The 15,161-nt window shown below is 36.4% G+C and overlaps 1 protein-coding gene across 6 annotated transcripts in view; it reads left to right on the forward strand.

The window, feature by feature from the left end:
• The window catches only part of LOC136337612 (broad substrate specificity ATP-binding cassette transporter ABCG2), a 136,905-nt gene that overhangs the window by 62,012 nt on the left and 59,732 nt on the right, over positions 1-15,161 (forward strand). For 4 of the 6 annotated variants that reach the window (XM_066279077.1, XM_066279079.1, XM_066279082.1 and 1 more), the window contains exon 2: positions 11,080-11,301. The exons of 1 other annotated variant lie outside the window; for it this stretch is intronic. In XM_066279077.1, the coding sequence (XP_066135174.1) occupies positions 11,099-11,301 (203 nt within the window). In that variant the 5' untranslated portion in view covers positions 11,080-11,098. Of the gene's footprint in view, positions 1-11,079; positions 11,302-14,842; positions 14,917-15,161 lie in introns of those variants that run through there. One more of the 6 variants, XM_066279080.1, reaches the window with a different exon arrangement.

A 15,161-nucleotide genomic window follows, 5' to 3' on the forward strand; every position in this document is an offset into this window, starting at 1 on the left:
AGAAGTGGAATTGCTGGGTTATAAGATAGTTCCATTTTTAATTTTTTTGAGATGACTGCATACTGCTCTCCACAGTGGCTGCACAATCTGCATTTCCACCAACAATGCACAATGGTTCCCTTTTCTCCACATCCTCGCCAACACTTGTTTTATGATTTATTGGTGATAACCATTCTGACGGGTGGGAGGTGATATCTCATTGCGGTTTTAATTTGCATCTCTCTGATTATTAGTGACTGAGTATCTTTTCATATGTTTATTGGCCATCTGTATATTCTTTTTGGAGAAGTGTATATCAGGTCCTTTGCCCATTTTAAAAATTGGATTGTTTGGAGGTTTTTGGGTGTTGAGTTATGTAAGTTCTTTATCAGTTTTGAATATTAACCCTTTATCAGTTATCAGTGAATATGTTCTCCCATTTAGTGGGTTGTCTTTTTATTTTGTTGATGGTTTTCTTTGCTGTGCAAGAACTTTTTAGTTTGATGTAGTCTCATTTGATTATTTATTTGTTTTCTTTGCTGGAAGAGATACAGCAGTAAAAATATTGCTATGAGAAATGTCTGAGACTTCACTGCCTATCTTTTCTTCTCCTGGATTTTTATGGTTTCAAGTCTAATATTTAAGTCTTTAATCCATTTTGAGTTTATTTTTGTGTATGGTGTAAGAAGGTAATCTATGAGCACACAATGCAATCAACAGGTCGAATGCTAGAGATGTTTACCTGAAACCTATATATTCTTTTTGATCAATGTCACCCATTAATTTCTAAATATAAATAAATAAATAAATAAATAAATAAATAAAAGAAGGTGGTCTAGTTTCATTTTTTTTGCACATATCTGTCCAATTTTCCCAACACTATTTCCTTAAAAGAATGTTTTTACTCCATTGTATGTTTTTGCCTCCTTTGTCAAATATTAATTGACTATAAAAGGCATGGATTTATTTCCGGGTTCTTTATTCTGTTTCATTGATCTATATGCCTGTTTTTTATGCCAGTACTGTGCTGTTTTGATTATGATGACCTTGTAGCATAGTTGATATTGGGTAGCATGATTCTTCCTCCAACTTTGTTCTTCTTTCTCAAGATTGTTTGGCTATTTGGGATCTTTTCTGTTTCCATATAAATTTTTAGAATATTTGTTCTAGTCTGTGAAATACAGAATTGATATCTTGATAGGAATTGTGTGGAATCTATAGATTGCTTCAGATAGTATGGATATTTTAATGATGTTAATTCTATCCATGACCATGATATATGCTTCCACTTATTTGTATCTTCTTTAGTTTCTTTCTTCAGTGTTTTATAATTTTCTGAGTACAGGTCTTTTATATCCTAGGATAAATTTATTCCTAGATATTTTATTCTTTTTGAGGCAATTGTGAATGGGATTGTTTTCTTAGTTTCCCTTTCTGATAGTTCTTTATTAGTGTATAAAAATGCAACTGATTTCTGGGCATTTATTTTGTATCCTGTTACTTTACTGAAATAATTTTATCAGTTCTAGTAGTTTTTTGGTGGACTCTTCAGGGTTCTTTATATACAATATGTCACCTACAAATAATGACAATTTTATTTCTTCCTTTCTAATTTAGATGCCTTTTATTTCTTCTTGTCTGATTGCTATGGGTAGGATTTCCACTACTATGTGAAAAAGAGAGATGACAGTGGACATCCCTGTCTTGTTCCTGACCTTTAGAAAACACTTGTAGTTTTTGCCTGTTGAGTATGATGTTGACTGGGGGTTTGTCATATATGGTGATTATTATTTTTAGGTATGTATCCCAATTTCCACTCTGCTGAGAGTTTTCAACATAAATGAATGCTGAATTTTATCAAATGCTTTTTCTGCATCTATTGATGTGATCATTTGATTTTTATTCTTCATTTTGTTTGTGTGGCATAGCATGTTTATTGGTTTGCAGATGTTGTACCAGCCTTTCATCGCCAGAATAAATCCCATTTGATCATGATATGTGACCTTTGGAATGTATTGATGGATCTGGTTTGCTAATATTTTGTTGAGGACTTTAGAATCTATATTCATCAGGGATATTATTCTACATTGTTCTGTCTTTGTAATGTCTTTATCTGGTTTTGGAATTAGAATAAGGCTAGTCTCATAAAATAAGCTTGGGAGCCCTCCTTCCTCTTGAATTTTTTGGAATAGTTTGAGAAAGATAGGTATTAGTTCTTCTTTGACTGTTTGGTAAAATTCACTGGTGAAACCATCCAATCCAGGACTTCTGTTTGTAGAAGTTTTTTGTTTTGTTTTGTTCTTATTACTGCTTCAATTTCCCTGGTTGTAATCTGTCTATTCAGATTTCTGATTCTTCCTGACTCAGTTTTGGAAGATTGAATGTTTCTAGGAATTTATCCATTTTTTTCCAGATTGTCCAATTTGTTGGTATATGTTGTTCATAATATTTTCTTTCAACTCTTTGTATTTCTTTGGTGTCAGTTGTTACTTCTTTTTCATTTCTTCTTTCTTTTTTTCTATTTTTTTTTTCAGTGAGAGGAGGGAAGGTAAGTAGACAGACTCTTGCATGTGCCCTGACCAGATCTACCCAGCAACCCCTATCTGGGGCTGATGCTTGAATCAATTGAGCTCTTTTTTGTAACTGAGGTTGATGCACTCAGGCCAACTGAGCTATCCTCAGCACCTGGGGCTGATGCTCAAACCAAGCCACTGGCTGCAGAAGAGGGAGAAAAGGGTGGAGAAGAGAAGCAGATGGTCGCTTCTCCTTTGTGCCCTGACTGAGAATCAAACCCAGGACGTCCATACACCAGGCCAATGTTCTATCCAATGAGCCAACTGGCCAGGGCCTCCTTAATTTCTGATTTTATTAATTTGGGGACTCTACAAGTATCCATGTAGAGTCAAGGTTTTTTTTCTGTTTGCTTTTTATTTTTTTTATTATTAATTTATTGTGTTTACATAGATTCTAGTGAGTGTCCCCCCAAATACATCCTCCCATCCCCCATGTTCCCCAGTACATCCCCCCACCCCCTCCTCATAATGCCGTCCCCCCTTCCCTCCAGGATTGGCTTTTCTGCTCTTGTCCCATCCTATCACCTTATCATCCCCTTTCCCTCTGTCTCTTTCTTTCTGGATCCTTTGACCCCGCCTCTGTCTCTATTCTGCTCCTCAGTTCATATTGTTTGTCGGATTCCTCAAATGATATTTTTCTTTCTCTGCCTGGCTTATTTCATTTAACATAGTAGTTTCCAGGTCCATCCATGTTGTTGCAAAAAGTAATATTTCCTTCTTTTTCATGGCCCCATAGTATTCCATTATATTATATATATGTGCCCTGGCTTTTTAATCCATTAATCCACTGTCAGACACTTGGGCTGTTTCCAGATCTTGGCTACTGTGAACAATGCTGCCATTAACATGGGGTGCATTTCACCTTTTGAATCATTGATGTGGTGTTCTTGGGATATAGTCCTAAAAGTGGGATGGCTGGGTCAAAAGGCAGTTTGATTTTTAATTTTTTGAGGAATCTCCATACTGTTTTCCACAGTGGCTGCACCAGTCTGCACTCCTACCAGCAGTGCAGGAGGATTCCCTTTTCTCCACATCCTCGCCAGCACTTATTCTGTGTTGTTTTGTTGATGAGTGCCATTCTGACTGGTGTGAGGTGATATCTCATTGTGATGTTAATTTGCATTTCTCTAATGATTAGTGATGTTGAACATTTTTTCATATGCCTATTGGCCATCTGTAGGTCTTCTTTGAAAAAGTGTCTATTCATTTCTTTTTCCCATTTTTAATTGGATTGTTTATCTTCCTGGTGTTGAGTTTTACAAGTTCTTTATAAATTTTGGTTATTAACCCCTTATCAGACATATTGTCAAATATGTTTTCCCGTTGTGTGGTTTGCCTTTTTATTTTGTTCATATTGTCTTTAGTTGTGCAAAACCTTTTTAGTTTGATATAGTGCCATTTGTTTACCCTGTCCTTTATTTCCCTTGCCTGTGGAGATAAATCAGCACATATAAGGTCTACTGGAAAGTTCTGTCCGTTTTTGGAATAAAACAAAATACAAATTTTTCTTACCATCAATAAACTTTATTAAATAATATAATTGCCATTATTATTAGTGATTTCTTGCCAGCGTGAGGGCAATTTGTATATCCCATTTTTGAAAAATGTTTTATCTTTTGATGTGAAAAATTGAACCAGTGCTTGTTTGATATCTTCTTCATTTTTGAATTTTTTGCCCTTCAAAAAATTTTGTAAGGACAAAAACAAGTGATAGTCGGAGGGTGCTAAGTCCGGGGAATATGGTGGATGTGACATACATGCTTCTGTAGCATTTCTTCCTTGTTGAAATTCGTAAAAATTACAGTGGCGTAAATGAACTTTATCAGTAGCCATGGGTACACTATCGCTTCACACATAAGACTAACATGAATTAACTTTGTTTTAGTTAAATTGCTACCTCAGTATGTATACATTAAGGGATAAAAATAGGCACACATGTGCTTACGTGTTGAAACTTGTTGTGATAGAAACGGACAGAACTTTCCGGTAGACCTTATATATTGCTGCGAGTGATGTTGGAGAGCTTATTGCCTAGGTTTTCCTCTAGGATGCTCATGGTTTCATGACTTACATTTAAGTCTTTTATCAATTTTGAGTTTATTTTTGTGAATGGTGTAAGTTGGTGGTCTAGTTTCATTTTTTTGCAGGTAGCTGTCTAATTTTCCCAACACCATTTGTTAAAGAGACTGTCTTTACTCCATTGTAAGCTATAATCACCCTTGTCAAATATCAATTGTTCATAAAGATGTGGGTTTATTTCTGGGTTCTCTGTTCTGTTCCATTGATCTATATGCCTGTTCTTATGCCAGTACCAAACTGTTTTGAATACAATGGCCTTGTAGTATAACTTGAGTTCTGGAAGTGTGATACCACCCACTTTATTCTTCTTTTTCAAGATTGCTGAGGCTATTTGTGTACTTTTTGGTTCCATATGAATTTTTGGAAAATTTGTTCTATATCTTTGAAGTATGCTATTGGTATTTTGATAGGAATTATATTGAATTTATAAAGTGCTTTGGGTAATCTGGACATTTTAATGATGTTTATTCTTCCTAGCTATGAACACAGTATATGCTTCCACTTGTTTGTATCTTCCTTGATTTCTTTTATCAATGTTTTATAATTTTCCAAGTACAAGTCTTTAACCTCCTTGGTTAAATTTACTCCTAAATACTTTTTTTTGTTGTTGTTGTTGTTGCAGTAGGGGATTGTTTTCTTAATTTTTCTTTCAGCCAGATCATTGCTGTTGTATAAAAATGCCTCTGATTTCTGAGTATTAATTTTATATCCTGCCATCTTGCTAAATTCATTTATAAGGTCCAGTAGTTTTTTTTACTGTGACTTTAGGGTTTTCTATGTACAGTATCATATCATCAGCAAATAATGATAGTTTTACTTCTTTTTTTCCAATTTGGATGCCTTTTATTTCTCCTTCTTGTCTGATTGCTGTGGCTAGGACTTCCAGAACTATATTGAATAAGAGTGGTGAAAGAGGGCACCCCTGCCTTGTTCCTGATTGTAAGGGGATTGCTTTTAACTTTTGCCCATTGAGTATGATATTGGCTGTGGGTTTGTCATAGATGGCCTTTATTATGTTGAGGTATGTTCCCTGTACTCCCACTTTGCTGAGAGTTTTGATCATTAATGGGTGCTGGATTTTATCAAATGCTTTTTCTGCATCTATTGAAATTATCATGTGGTTTTTGTCCTTCTTTTTGTTTATGTGATGAATCACATTGATTGATTTGTGAATATTGTACCAACTTTGCCTCCCCAGAATAAATCCTACTTGATCATGATGTATGATTTTTTTCATGTATACAATATTACTGGATCCAGTTTGCTAATATTTTGTTGAGAATTTTAGCATCTAAATTCATCAGGGATATTGGCTTATAGTTTTCTTTCTTTGTGTTATCTTTGCCTGGTTTTGGAATCAGAATTATGCTCGCCTCATAAAAGGAGCTTGGAAGTTTTCCCTCCTCTTGAATTTTTTGAAATAGCTTGAGAAGGATAGGTGTTAGTTCTTCTTTGAATGTTTGGTAGAATTCGCCTGTGAAGCCATCTGCCCCAGGGCTTTTGTTTTTGGGAATTTTTTGATAACTGTTTCAATCTCATTTGTTGTAATCAGTCTATTTAGGTTTTCTGATTCTTCCAGATTGATTTTTTTTTTGTATTTTTGTATTTTTCTGAAGCTGGAAACGGGGGGGAGACAGTCAGACAGACTCCCGCATGTGCCCAACCGGGATCCACCCGGCACACCCACCAGGGGCAACGCTCTGCCCACCAGGGGGCGATGCTCTGCCCCTCCAGGGCGTCACTCTGCCGCAACCAGAGCCACTCTAGCACCTGGGGCAGAGGCCAAGGAGCCATCCCCAGCGCCCGGGCCATCTTTGCTCCAATGGAGCCTTGGCTGCGGGAGGGGAAGAGAGAGACAGAGAGGAAGGAGGGGGTGGCGGGGGTGGAGAAGCAAATGGGCGCTTCTCCTATGTGCCCTGGCCAGGAATCGAACCCGGGTCCCCCGCATGCCAGGCCAATGCTTTACCGCTGAGCCAACCGGCCAGGTCAGATTGATTTTTGAAAGATTATATATTTTCAAGGAATTCATCCATTTTACCTAGGTTGTCTAATTTTTTGACATATAGTTCTTCATAGTATTTTCTTACAATCTTTTGTATTTCTGTTGTGTCAATTGTTACTTCTCCACCCTCATTTCTAATTTTATTTATTTGAGTTCTTTCTCTTTTTTTTGGTGAGCTTGGCTAATCGATCTTGTTTACTTTTTTTAAAAAACAGCTTTTGGTTTCATTGATCCTTTGTATTTTTTTTTAATCTCTATGTCATTTATTTCCACTTTGCTCTTTATTTTTTTCTTCCTTTTACTTCCCTAGGCTTTACTTGCTGTTCTTTTTCTAGTTCTTTTAGTTGCAGGATTAAGTTGTTTATTTGAGCTTTTTCTAGAATTTTATGGTTTGCCTGTAATGCTATGAACTTCCCTCTCAGGACTGTTTTGTTGTTTCTCACAGATTTTGAGTTGTTGTATGCTCATTTTCGTTTTTTTCAAGGAAATTTTTTATTTCTTCCTTGATCTCATTGTGGATCCATTCATTATTTAATAACATGTTGTTTAGTTTCCAAAGGTTTGAGTGTTTTTCAGTTTTTATATTGTAGTTGATTTCTAGTTTCATGCCATTGTGGTCAGAGAAGATGCTTGATATGGTTTCAATCTTCTTAAATTTGTTGAGACTCATTTTATGCCCTAATATGTGGTCTATCCTAGAGAATGTACAATGAGCACTTGAAAAGAATGTATATTCTGCTGCTTTAGGGTGAAAGGTTCTGAAGATATCTATTAAATCCAGTTGATATAGTGTGTCCCTTAATTCTGCAGTTTCTTTGTTAATTTTCTTTCTTGAGGATCTATTCATTGATGTTAGTGGGGTATTGATGTAACAGAGGGAATCTGGTCATTAAAAAAAAATAAAACATCATTCATATTTAAATATAAATAAAATGGAAATAATGTAAGTTATTTATTCTTTCTCTGCAGACTGGTACCAAATGGCCCATGGACCGGCACTGGTCTGTGGCCCGGCGGTTGGGGACCACTGTCCTAGACTTTAGTTCTTATGACTCTTGTCCACTCTGTCCTCCCTCAGCTGGAGCCCAAGTTGAATGACTACGAATGAAATTTTGCTTGTTGACCCTTTGAGAGGGTGCCTGTGTCTGTAGCCGTATCTCCCTGGTGGTCAGAAACCTCCCTGCTTTGACAGCCAAATGTTAAGTGGGCACCTCTTTCAGGCTCTAGCGCTCTGGGACCTTTTTGCGTCTTTATTCTTTCTACCAATCTTTTTTTTTTTTTTTTTTACAGAGACAGAGAGAGAGTCAGAGAGAGGAATAGACAGGAACAGACAGACAAGAATGGAGAGAGATGAGAAGCATCAATCAGTTTTTCATTGCGCATTGCGACACCTTAGTTGTTCATTGACTGCTTTCTCATACAGGCCTTCAGCAGACCGAGTAACTCCTTGCTCGAGCCAGTGACCTTGGGTTCAAGCTGGTGAGCTTTTGAAATCCCCTACTATTATAGTATTGCTGTTGATCTCTCCATTTATGTCCATCAAAATCTACTTTATATATTTAGGTGCTCCTATATTAGGTGCATAGGTATTTATAATGGTTATCTCTTCCTGTTGGATTGCTCCCTTTATCATTATGTAGTGACCTTCTTTATCCCTTACTATAGTCTTTGTTTTGGGTTTTTTTAAAAAATTAATTTTAATGGGGTAACATTAATAAATCAGGGTACATATGTTCAAAGAAAACATCTCCAGATTATCTTGTCATTCAATTATGTTGCATACCCATCACCCAAAGTCAAGGCTGTGGAGAAAAAGGAACTCTCATCCACTATTGGTGAGAATGTAAAGCAATACAACCATTATGGAAGAAAGTATGGTTGTTCTTCAAAAAACTAAAAATAGAACTACCATATGACCCAGCAATCCCTCTACTGGGTATATACTGCCAAAACTAAAAAACATTGGTACATAAAGACACATGCAGCCCCATGTTCATTGCAGCATTGTTCACAGTGGCCAAGACATGGAAACAACCAAAAAGCCCTTTAATAGATGACTAGATAAAGAAGATGATGTGGTACATATATACTATGGAATACTGCTCAGCCATAAGAAATGATGATAGTCTTTGTTTTAAAGTCTATTTTGTCACATATAAGTATTGCCACCCCGGCTATTTTTTCATCTCCATTTGCATAAAATATTTTTTCCATCCTTTTACTTTTTTTCCCTGCTTTGTTCTGTCTACAACAGGCCCCTTAACGTTTCTTGCAGCATTGGTTTGGTTGTGATGAATTTCTTGAAGTTTTTTTTTGTCTGGGAAGCTTTTTATTTCTTCTTCAATTTTAAATGATAGTCTTACTAGAGAAAGAAGTCTTGGTTATAGGTTCTTGTTGTGCATTACTTTGAATATTTCTTGCCAATCCCTTCTGGTCTCAAGTGTTTCTTTTGAGAAGTCAGATGTCATCCTTATGGGTGTTCCTTTGTAGGTGATTGACTGTTTTTCTCTTACAGCTTTTAATATTCTTTCTTTATCTCTTAGTTTTGGTATTTTGATTATGATATGTCTTGGTGTGGGCCTCTTTGGGTTCTTTTTTAATGGGGTTCTCTTCACTTCTTGAACTTGTGTGACTCTTTGTTGCATCAGTTTAGGAAAATTTTCAGCTATAATTTCTTCAAAGAGCTTCTCTAGTCCTTGTTTTTTCTCTTCTCTTTCAGGAACCCCTATGATGCAGATGTTATTTCTCTTCATATTGTCACAGAGCTCTCTTAGAGTTTCCTCAAACTTTTTTTTTTTTTTTTTTTTTTTAAATTGGCAGAGATAGACAGGGACAGACAGACAGGAACGGAGAGAGATGAGAAGCATCAATCATCAGTTTCTTGTTGCGTGTTGCGACTTCTTAGTTGTTCATTGATTGCTTTCTCACATGTGCCTTGACCGTGGGCCTTCAGCAGACTGAGTAACCCCTTGCTGGAGCCAGCGACCTTGGGTCTAAGCTGGTGAGCTCTTTGCTCAAGCCAGATGAGCCCGCGCTCAAGCTGGCGACCTCGGGGTCTCAAACCTGGGTCCTTCCGCATCCCAGTCCGACGCTCTATCCACTGCGCCACCACCTGGTCAGGCTCCTCAAACTTTTTAATACTATTTTCTTTTTGCTTTTCTGCTTTCATGCTTTCACTTATCTTGTCCTCTAAGTTGCTGATTCGATCCTTAGCTTCATCCAGCCTGCTTTTAATTCCTTCTAGTATAGTCTTCATTTCTGATATTGTGTTTGTCATTTCTGTCTGGTTCTTCTTTATGATTTCCATGTCCTTTTTGATGCTTACAGTTTCTTTATTGAGGTGTTAAGTCCATCCATTGTAGCTTTGAGATCCTTAAGCATCCTAACAATCATTATTTTATATTCTACATCTGGTAATTTGATTGCTTCTGATTCACCAGAACTTTTTCTGAGGATTTATCTTGTTGAAGCATATGACTTATGCTTTTCTGCCTTTCCATTATAAGTAGTAGAGCTGCTTTGAAGTCTTCTCTTCTATAATTTAGTTGTAATTCCAGTTTTGTCCTGAGAGGAGGTGAATGTAAGATCTGCCTACTCTGCTGCCATCTTGAGTCCTTCAAATGGACTTTTTTTAAAGGATTTTTCTTAATGTTAATAATCTATTTTATTAAACCCAATATATTCAAAATATTTTTACTCAAACATGTAATCAATATAAAAATGACTAATGAAGTATGTATATGTTTATTTTTATATATGTATTTTACACACATATATAAAAATATGTATATTTTTAGCAAGAGAGAGACAGAAGTATAGACAGACAGAAAAGGAGAGAGATGAGAGGCATCAGTTGTTTGTTGTGGCACCTTAGTTGTTCATTGATAACTTTCTCATGTGTACCTTGACCAGGGGGCTCTAGCAGAGCAAGTGACCACTTGCTCAAGTCAGTGACCTTGGACTCAAGCCAATGACTTTGGGGTTTTGTATTTGGGTCCTCAGCATACCAGGCCGATGCTCTATCCTCTGTGCCACAGCCTGGTCAGGCTATTTTATATATTTTAAAAATATTTAGATTTCTTTTTTTTTTTTTACTGTTTTTTATTTGAGATATAATTGACATATAACATCAGTTTCAGGTCTACAACATAATGAATCAATGCTTATATATTTTATGAAATGATCACCACAGTAAGTCCAGTTAACATCACCACACAGTTTTTTGTTTTTCTTTTCTTGTGCTGAGAACTTTAAAGATATACTTTTAGCCAGTTTTAAACATATAATACAGTATTGTTAATTGGGATGTACATTATCTCTCCAGGATTTATTTATTTTAGAACTGAAAGTTTGAACCAAAATTAACTTGCTTTAAGTGTATTGTTCCCTCAGGTTTACAATCTCATTTTTTGGACTATCAACATACTATTGCCTTCTCCTTTACAGAAAATCAGAAACTCTCCAGATGTCTTCCAGTAATGACCAAGTTTTTATCCCAATGTCACAAAGAAAAAACAATGGCCTCCCTGGGATGACCGCCAATGACCTGAAGATGTTTACTGAAGGAGCTGTGCTAAGTTTTCATAACATCTGCTATCGAGTGAAAGTGAAGAGTGGTTTTCTACTTGGCAGAAAAACAGCTCAGAAAGAAATACTAATGAATGTCAAGTATGTTCATGACTTTTGTTAAAATAGCTTTATTAATAAAACTGAATTTCATAGGTTTTGCCCATATAAGTAAAGATACTGTGGATATTTGTGTATATGTCTGTACAGATACATAGACACATACTTTCATTGCTTTTGGTTCAATTGGGAGTGAAATAAATAGTTAGATCACACGTTAGATATAAATTTAATTTTAAAAGAATAGCCAAACTGTTTTTAAAGTGGTTGTACCAAGTGTATCAATTTCTGTTTGAGAAACTGAATAATTAGTGTGTCATTCAGGTTTTCCTGGGTTAGCCTATGGTTTTGTGAAAAGAGGGCTGGATATGTGACTTCCAACTGCCAATTGTGTGAGCAGAATTGTAATTTCTGAGCTTTGGTTTTCTAATCTGTGAAATAAAAGATCTGTCACTGTAGTTTATGAGCCAGACACTTTAGGTACTTATATACTTTGTGTCCTTTATGTTCTAGAAGCAAGAGTTAGGAGGTTGAAATGACAATATATTGTATAAGCACTTCAGTTTTCAAATAAATTTGTTTTAAATTAGTGACCTTTTTATATATTTGTTTATCATCTATAACAATTTACCTAATGTCTTCCCCCACTACACAGACAGACAGGCAGACAGAAACTACTTAAATACAAGAAAACTCTAGCTTAGCTTAAGTTATGCAGTAGAAGTCTAACGTGGTTGTGGAATGGGCAGTAGAGTGAGGAGAGAAATGAGAATAGAACCTACTTGGGACCACATATCTATCTTGTCACAATCTGATAGTTCTTTAGATTGTTCATGTTTTTTTTATTTCTAGAGAATTGACCCTAATCCTTTCTCTCACTGGAGTGGGGAGTATATTTAGGTTTGCTCAGACAGCATGGCCTATGTGTTTTGTTTTAATATAAATATGTTTGTTTAATGTGGGAAATAATTATTTTTAGATAAAACAAGCACTTTTTCTAGCTTTCTGAGACTGGAGGAGTGGTTATAAGAGTTCTTTGGCCAGGTATGGTGCTAACCTATATAGAATCAGATGTTTCTCATGTTCTCTCATGTTCTCATGTTTTCTTAATGCATTCTATGGTATTGTGGTCTTTTCTGTTAGTAGCAACCAACTGTACCCAGAAGGCTAGGAAATGACATATAGGGGAGAAAAGTTTTGCACATGGGTGGTCAGGAAATGACAGGGACCTGAGATCTACTGGGTGGTGATGGAATCAGGGGGTGTGAAGAATTACATAGAACTTTCTTCATGAAGCAACACATACTGTCATATGTCCTTCCATGTTGCTTTCTTGTATTGGTTAATAAACCTTGACTGGGAAAATAAGATGAGGAGGCAGGCACAAAGCTTTTATTTTTTCCCACACGACTAGATAGAATTAAGTGACCTTTTTGAAAGCTGACATGTTTTTTGTGGAGCATATTCGTCAAGAAAATGTTGGTCACTTCAGATTTTGTGCTAAGTGGGAGATAATAAATAATTTAAATATGTGTAGGTTGAATAGATTTAAAGTTCCCACTGGAGGAGTATACATTTATCTTGCTTACATTTTAAAGCTAGTAGATTAGTAAACTCAGTACACTAACACTGTCATATGCTCAAGGCTTTCTAATGTTTTTATGGTTCAGTGGTATGGATTCTAGCAAAAGATGAGTTTTCTTGTTTTTTAATTCTTTATTACCTATTTATTTAATTATTTTTTATTTTTTATTTATTTTCTTTTTTAGCAAGAAAGAGAGAGAAAGGCAGACAGCCAGGAAGGGGGAGAGATAAGAAGCAATAACTCATAGCTGTGTCACTTTAGTTGTTCATTGATTACTTCTCATATGTTCCAGCCAAACCAGTGACACCTTGCTCAAGCCATAGATGTCGGGCTCAAACCAGCAACCTGGACCTTCAAGCCAGCGACCTTTGGGCTCAAGTCAGCAATCATGATTCATATCTATGATCCCATGCTCAAGCTGGTGACCTTGGGGTTTCAAACCTGGGTCCTCAGCATCCCAGGTTGATGTACTATATACTGCACCACCACCTATTCAGGGTAGATGAGTTCTCTTTATGTGCAATCCTTCATTTATAAAAACAGTGCCAAGTCATTTTTTTTATAATTTTTAAAATTCAGTGCAGCTGACTCACACTGTTATATTAGTTTCAAATGTACAACACAGTGATTAGACATTTATACACCTTACTAAGTGTCTACCCCAGGAAGTCTCATGGGACACCAGGAGTTTTCTTGCTTACTCATATTTCTGGTTTAGACATCCATGAGAATAGTCATCCCTTTTATTTGAGGTAGCACTTCTAATTTCTATTTTATCTGTTAGTTTCTACTAAACAGCATTTCTGAGATGAGAGAAAGGTTGCTTTCATTTATATTATTTTTGACTTGTGTTTGATAGACCACTATCATTCAAAATAATGATTATATTTTATAACAGCTGATAAGAATCTTGATTTTTTGTTTTTCTTCTGGAGATTTTGTAATCTTATTTGTAGAACTAAGTAATTAGAACCTGATGCCCTCTCTGGGGAAAAGAGGATAAAACAAAATATGACTGTGAGAATTCAAAAAGTTCAGAGTTTACTTCCTAATGAAAAAACATTCTGTTATGCTGTTTGTGTCCATACCTCACATTTCAGCTTTTTCTCACCAGTGCTGAAGATCTATGAAGAAAAAAAAGGTCTGTTTCAGTAGTTGTGTGTATATCCCATAATCTTCAGGGAAATTCAGTGAAATTGCCATTATTGGAAGATTTCTTTTTTTTTTTTTTTTAGTAAGAGGAGGGGAGGCAGAGACAGACTTTTGCATGTGCCCCAACCAGGATCCATCTGGCAAGACCTCTAGGGGATGATGCTTTGCCCATCTGGGTTGTTGCTCTGTTGTTCAGCAACTGAGCTCTTCTTAACACCTGAGGCAGAGGCAATGGAACGATCCTTAGTGCTCTGGGCTAACTTGCTCCAATTAAGCCATGGCTGCAGGAAGGGAAGAGAGTGAGAGAGAAAGAGAGGAGGAGGAGCGAGAGGAGTGGAGAAGTAGATGGGTGCTTCTCCTGTGTGCCCTGATTGGGAATCAAACCCAGGACATCCATATGCTGGGCTGACACCTTACCAGTGAGCCAACCAGCCAGGGCTGGGAGATTTCTTAAGTTCATACTTTACTTTGAAATTATTTCAAACTTGTGAGAACAACCCTTTTACCTAGATTCCCCACTTGTTAATATTTCATTGCATTTGCTAGTCATTTTATCTCTTTAGATTACCCATTGTCATTAGCACTTTTTGAACCATTAAAGAGCTGTCCATATGGTGCTCCATTATCCCTAACTCCTCCAATGTATTTTTTTTAGAGTAAGAATCCTCTCCAATGTAACCACTCAGTCATTTTCTGGGAGCAGCCCAGGGCATGCAAAGCCTCATAATAGGTATAGTGATGGGACCTAAGGGGCCATTGGTCACCATGCTCTTCACATAGTTGACTGATCATCACATCATGTTTCCTCTGTCTCATCCAACCTGGTATTTTCCTGTTTCTCTCTAGGTGATGTTCACTTTGATTACCTGGTCCTGTTGGTGTCTGCCAGCCTTCACCATAATGTCACTATTTTCCTCTAGGTAATTAATAAATATGAGGGGAGTTACCCTGACATTTTCCCAAAACTTTATTTCAGCAGCTTGATGTTCCCTGCCTGAATCAGTGGTAACTATCATTATGATAGTGAATAAAGGGTGATCTTCTGTTTTCATCCATCTCTTTCATGTGAACTAGTTTGTGTTATACTAAAAAGGAAAAGCTTTATTCCTCATTTCTTTATTCATTTATTTATATCAGTATAGACTAACAAATTCACATTTTATTA

Source organism: Saccopteryx bilineata, chromosome 5 (assembly GCF_036850765.1).
Source record: "Saccopteryx bilineata isolate mSacBil1 chromosome 5, mSacBil1_pri_phased_curated, whole genome shotgun sequence".
NCBI lineage: Eukaryota > Metazoa > Chordata > Mammalia > Chiroptera > Emballonuridae > Saccopteryx > Saccopteryx bilineata.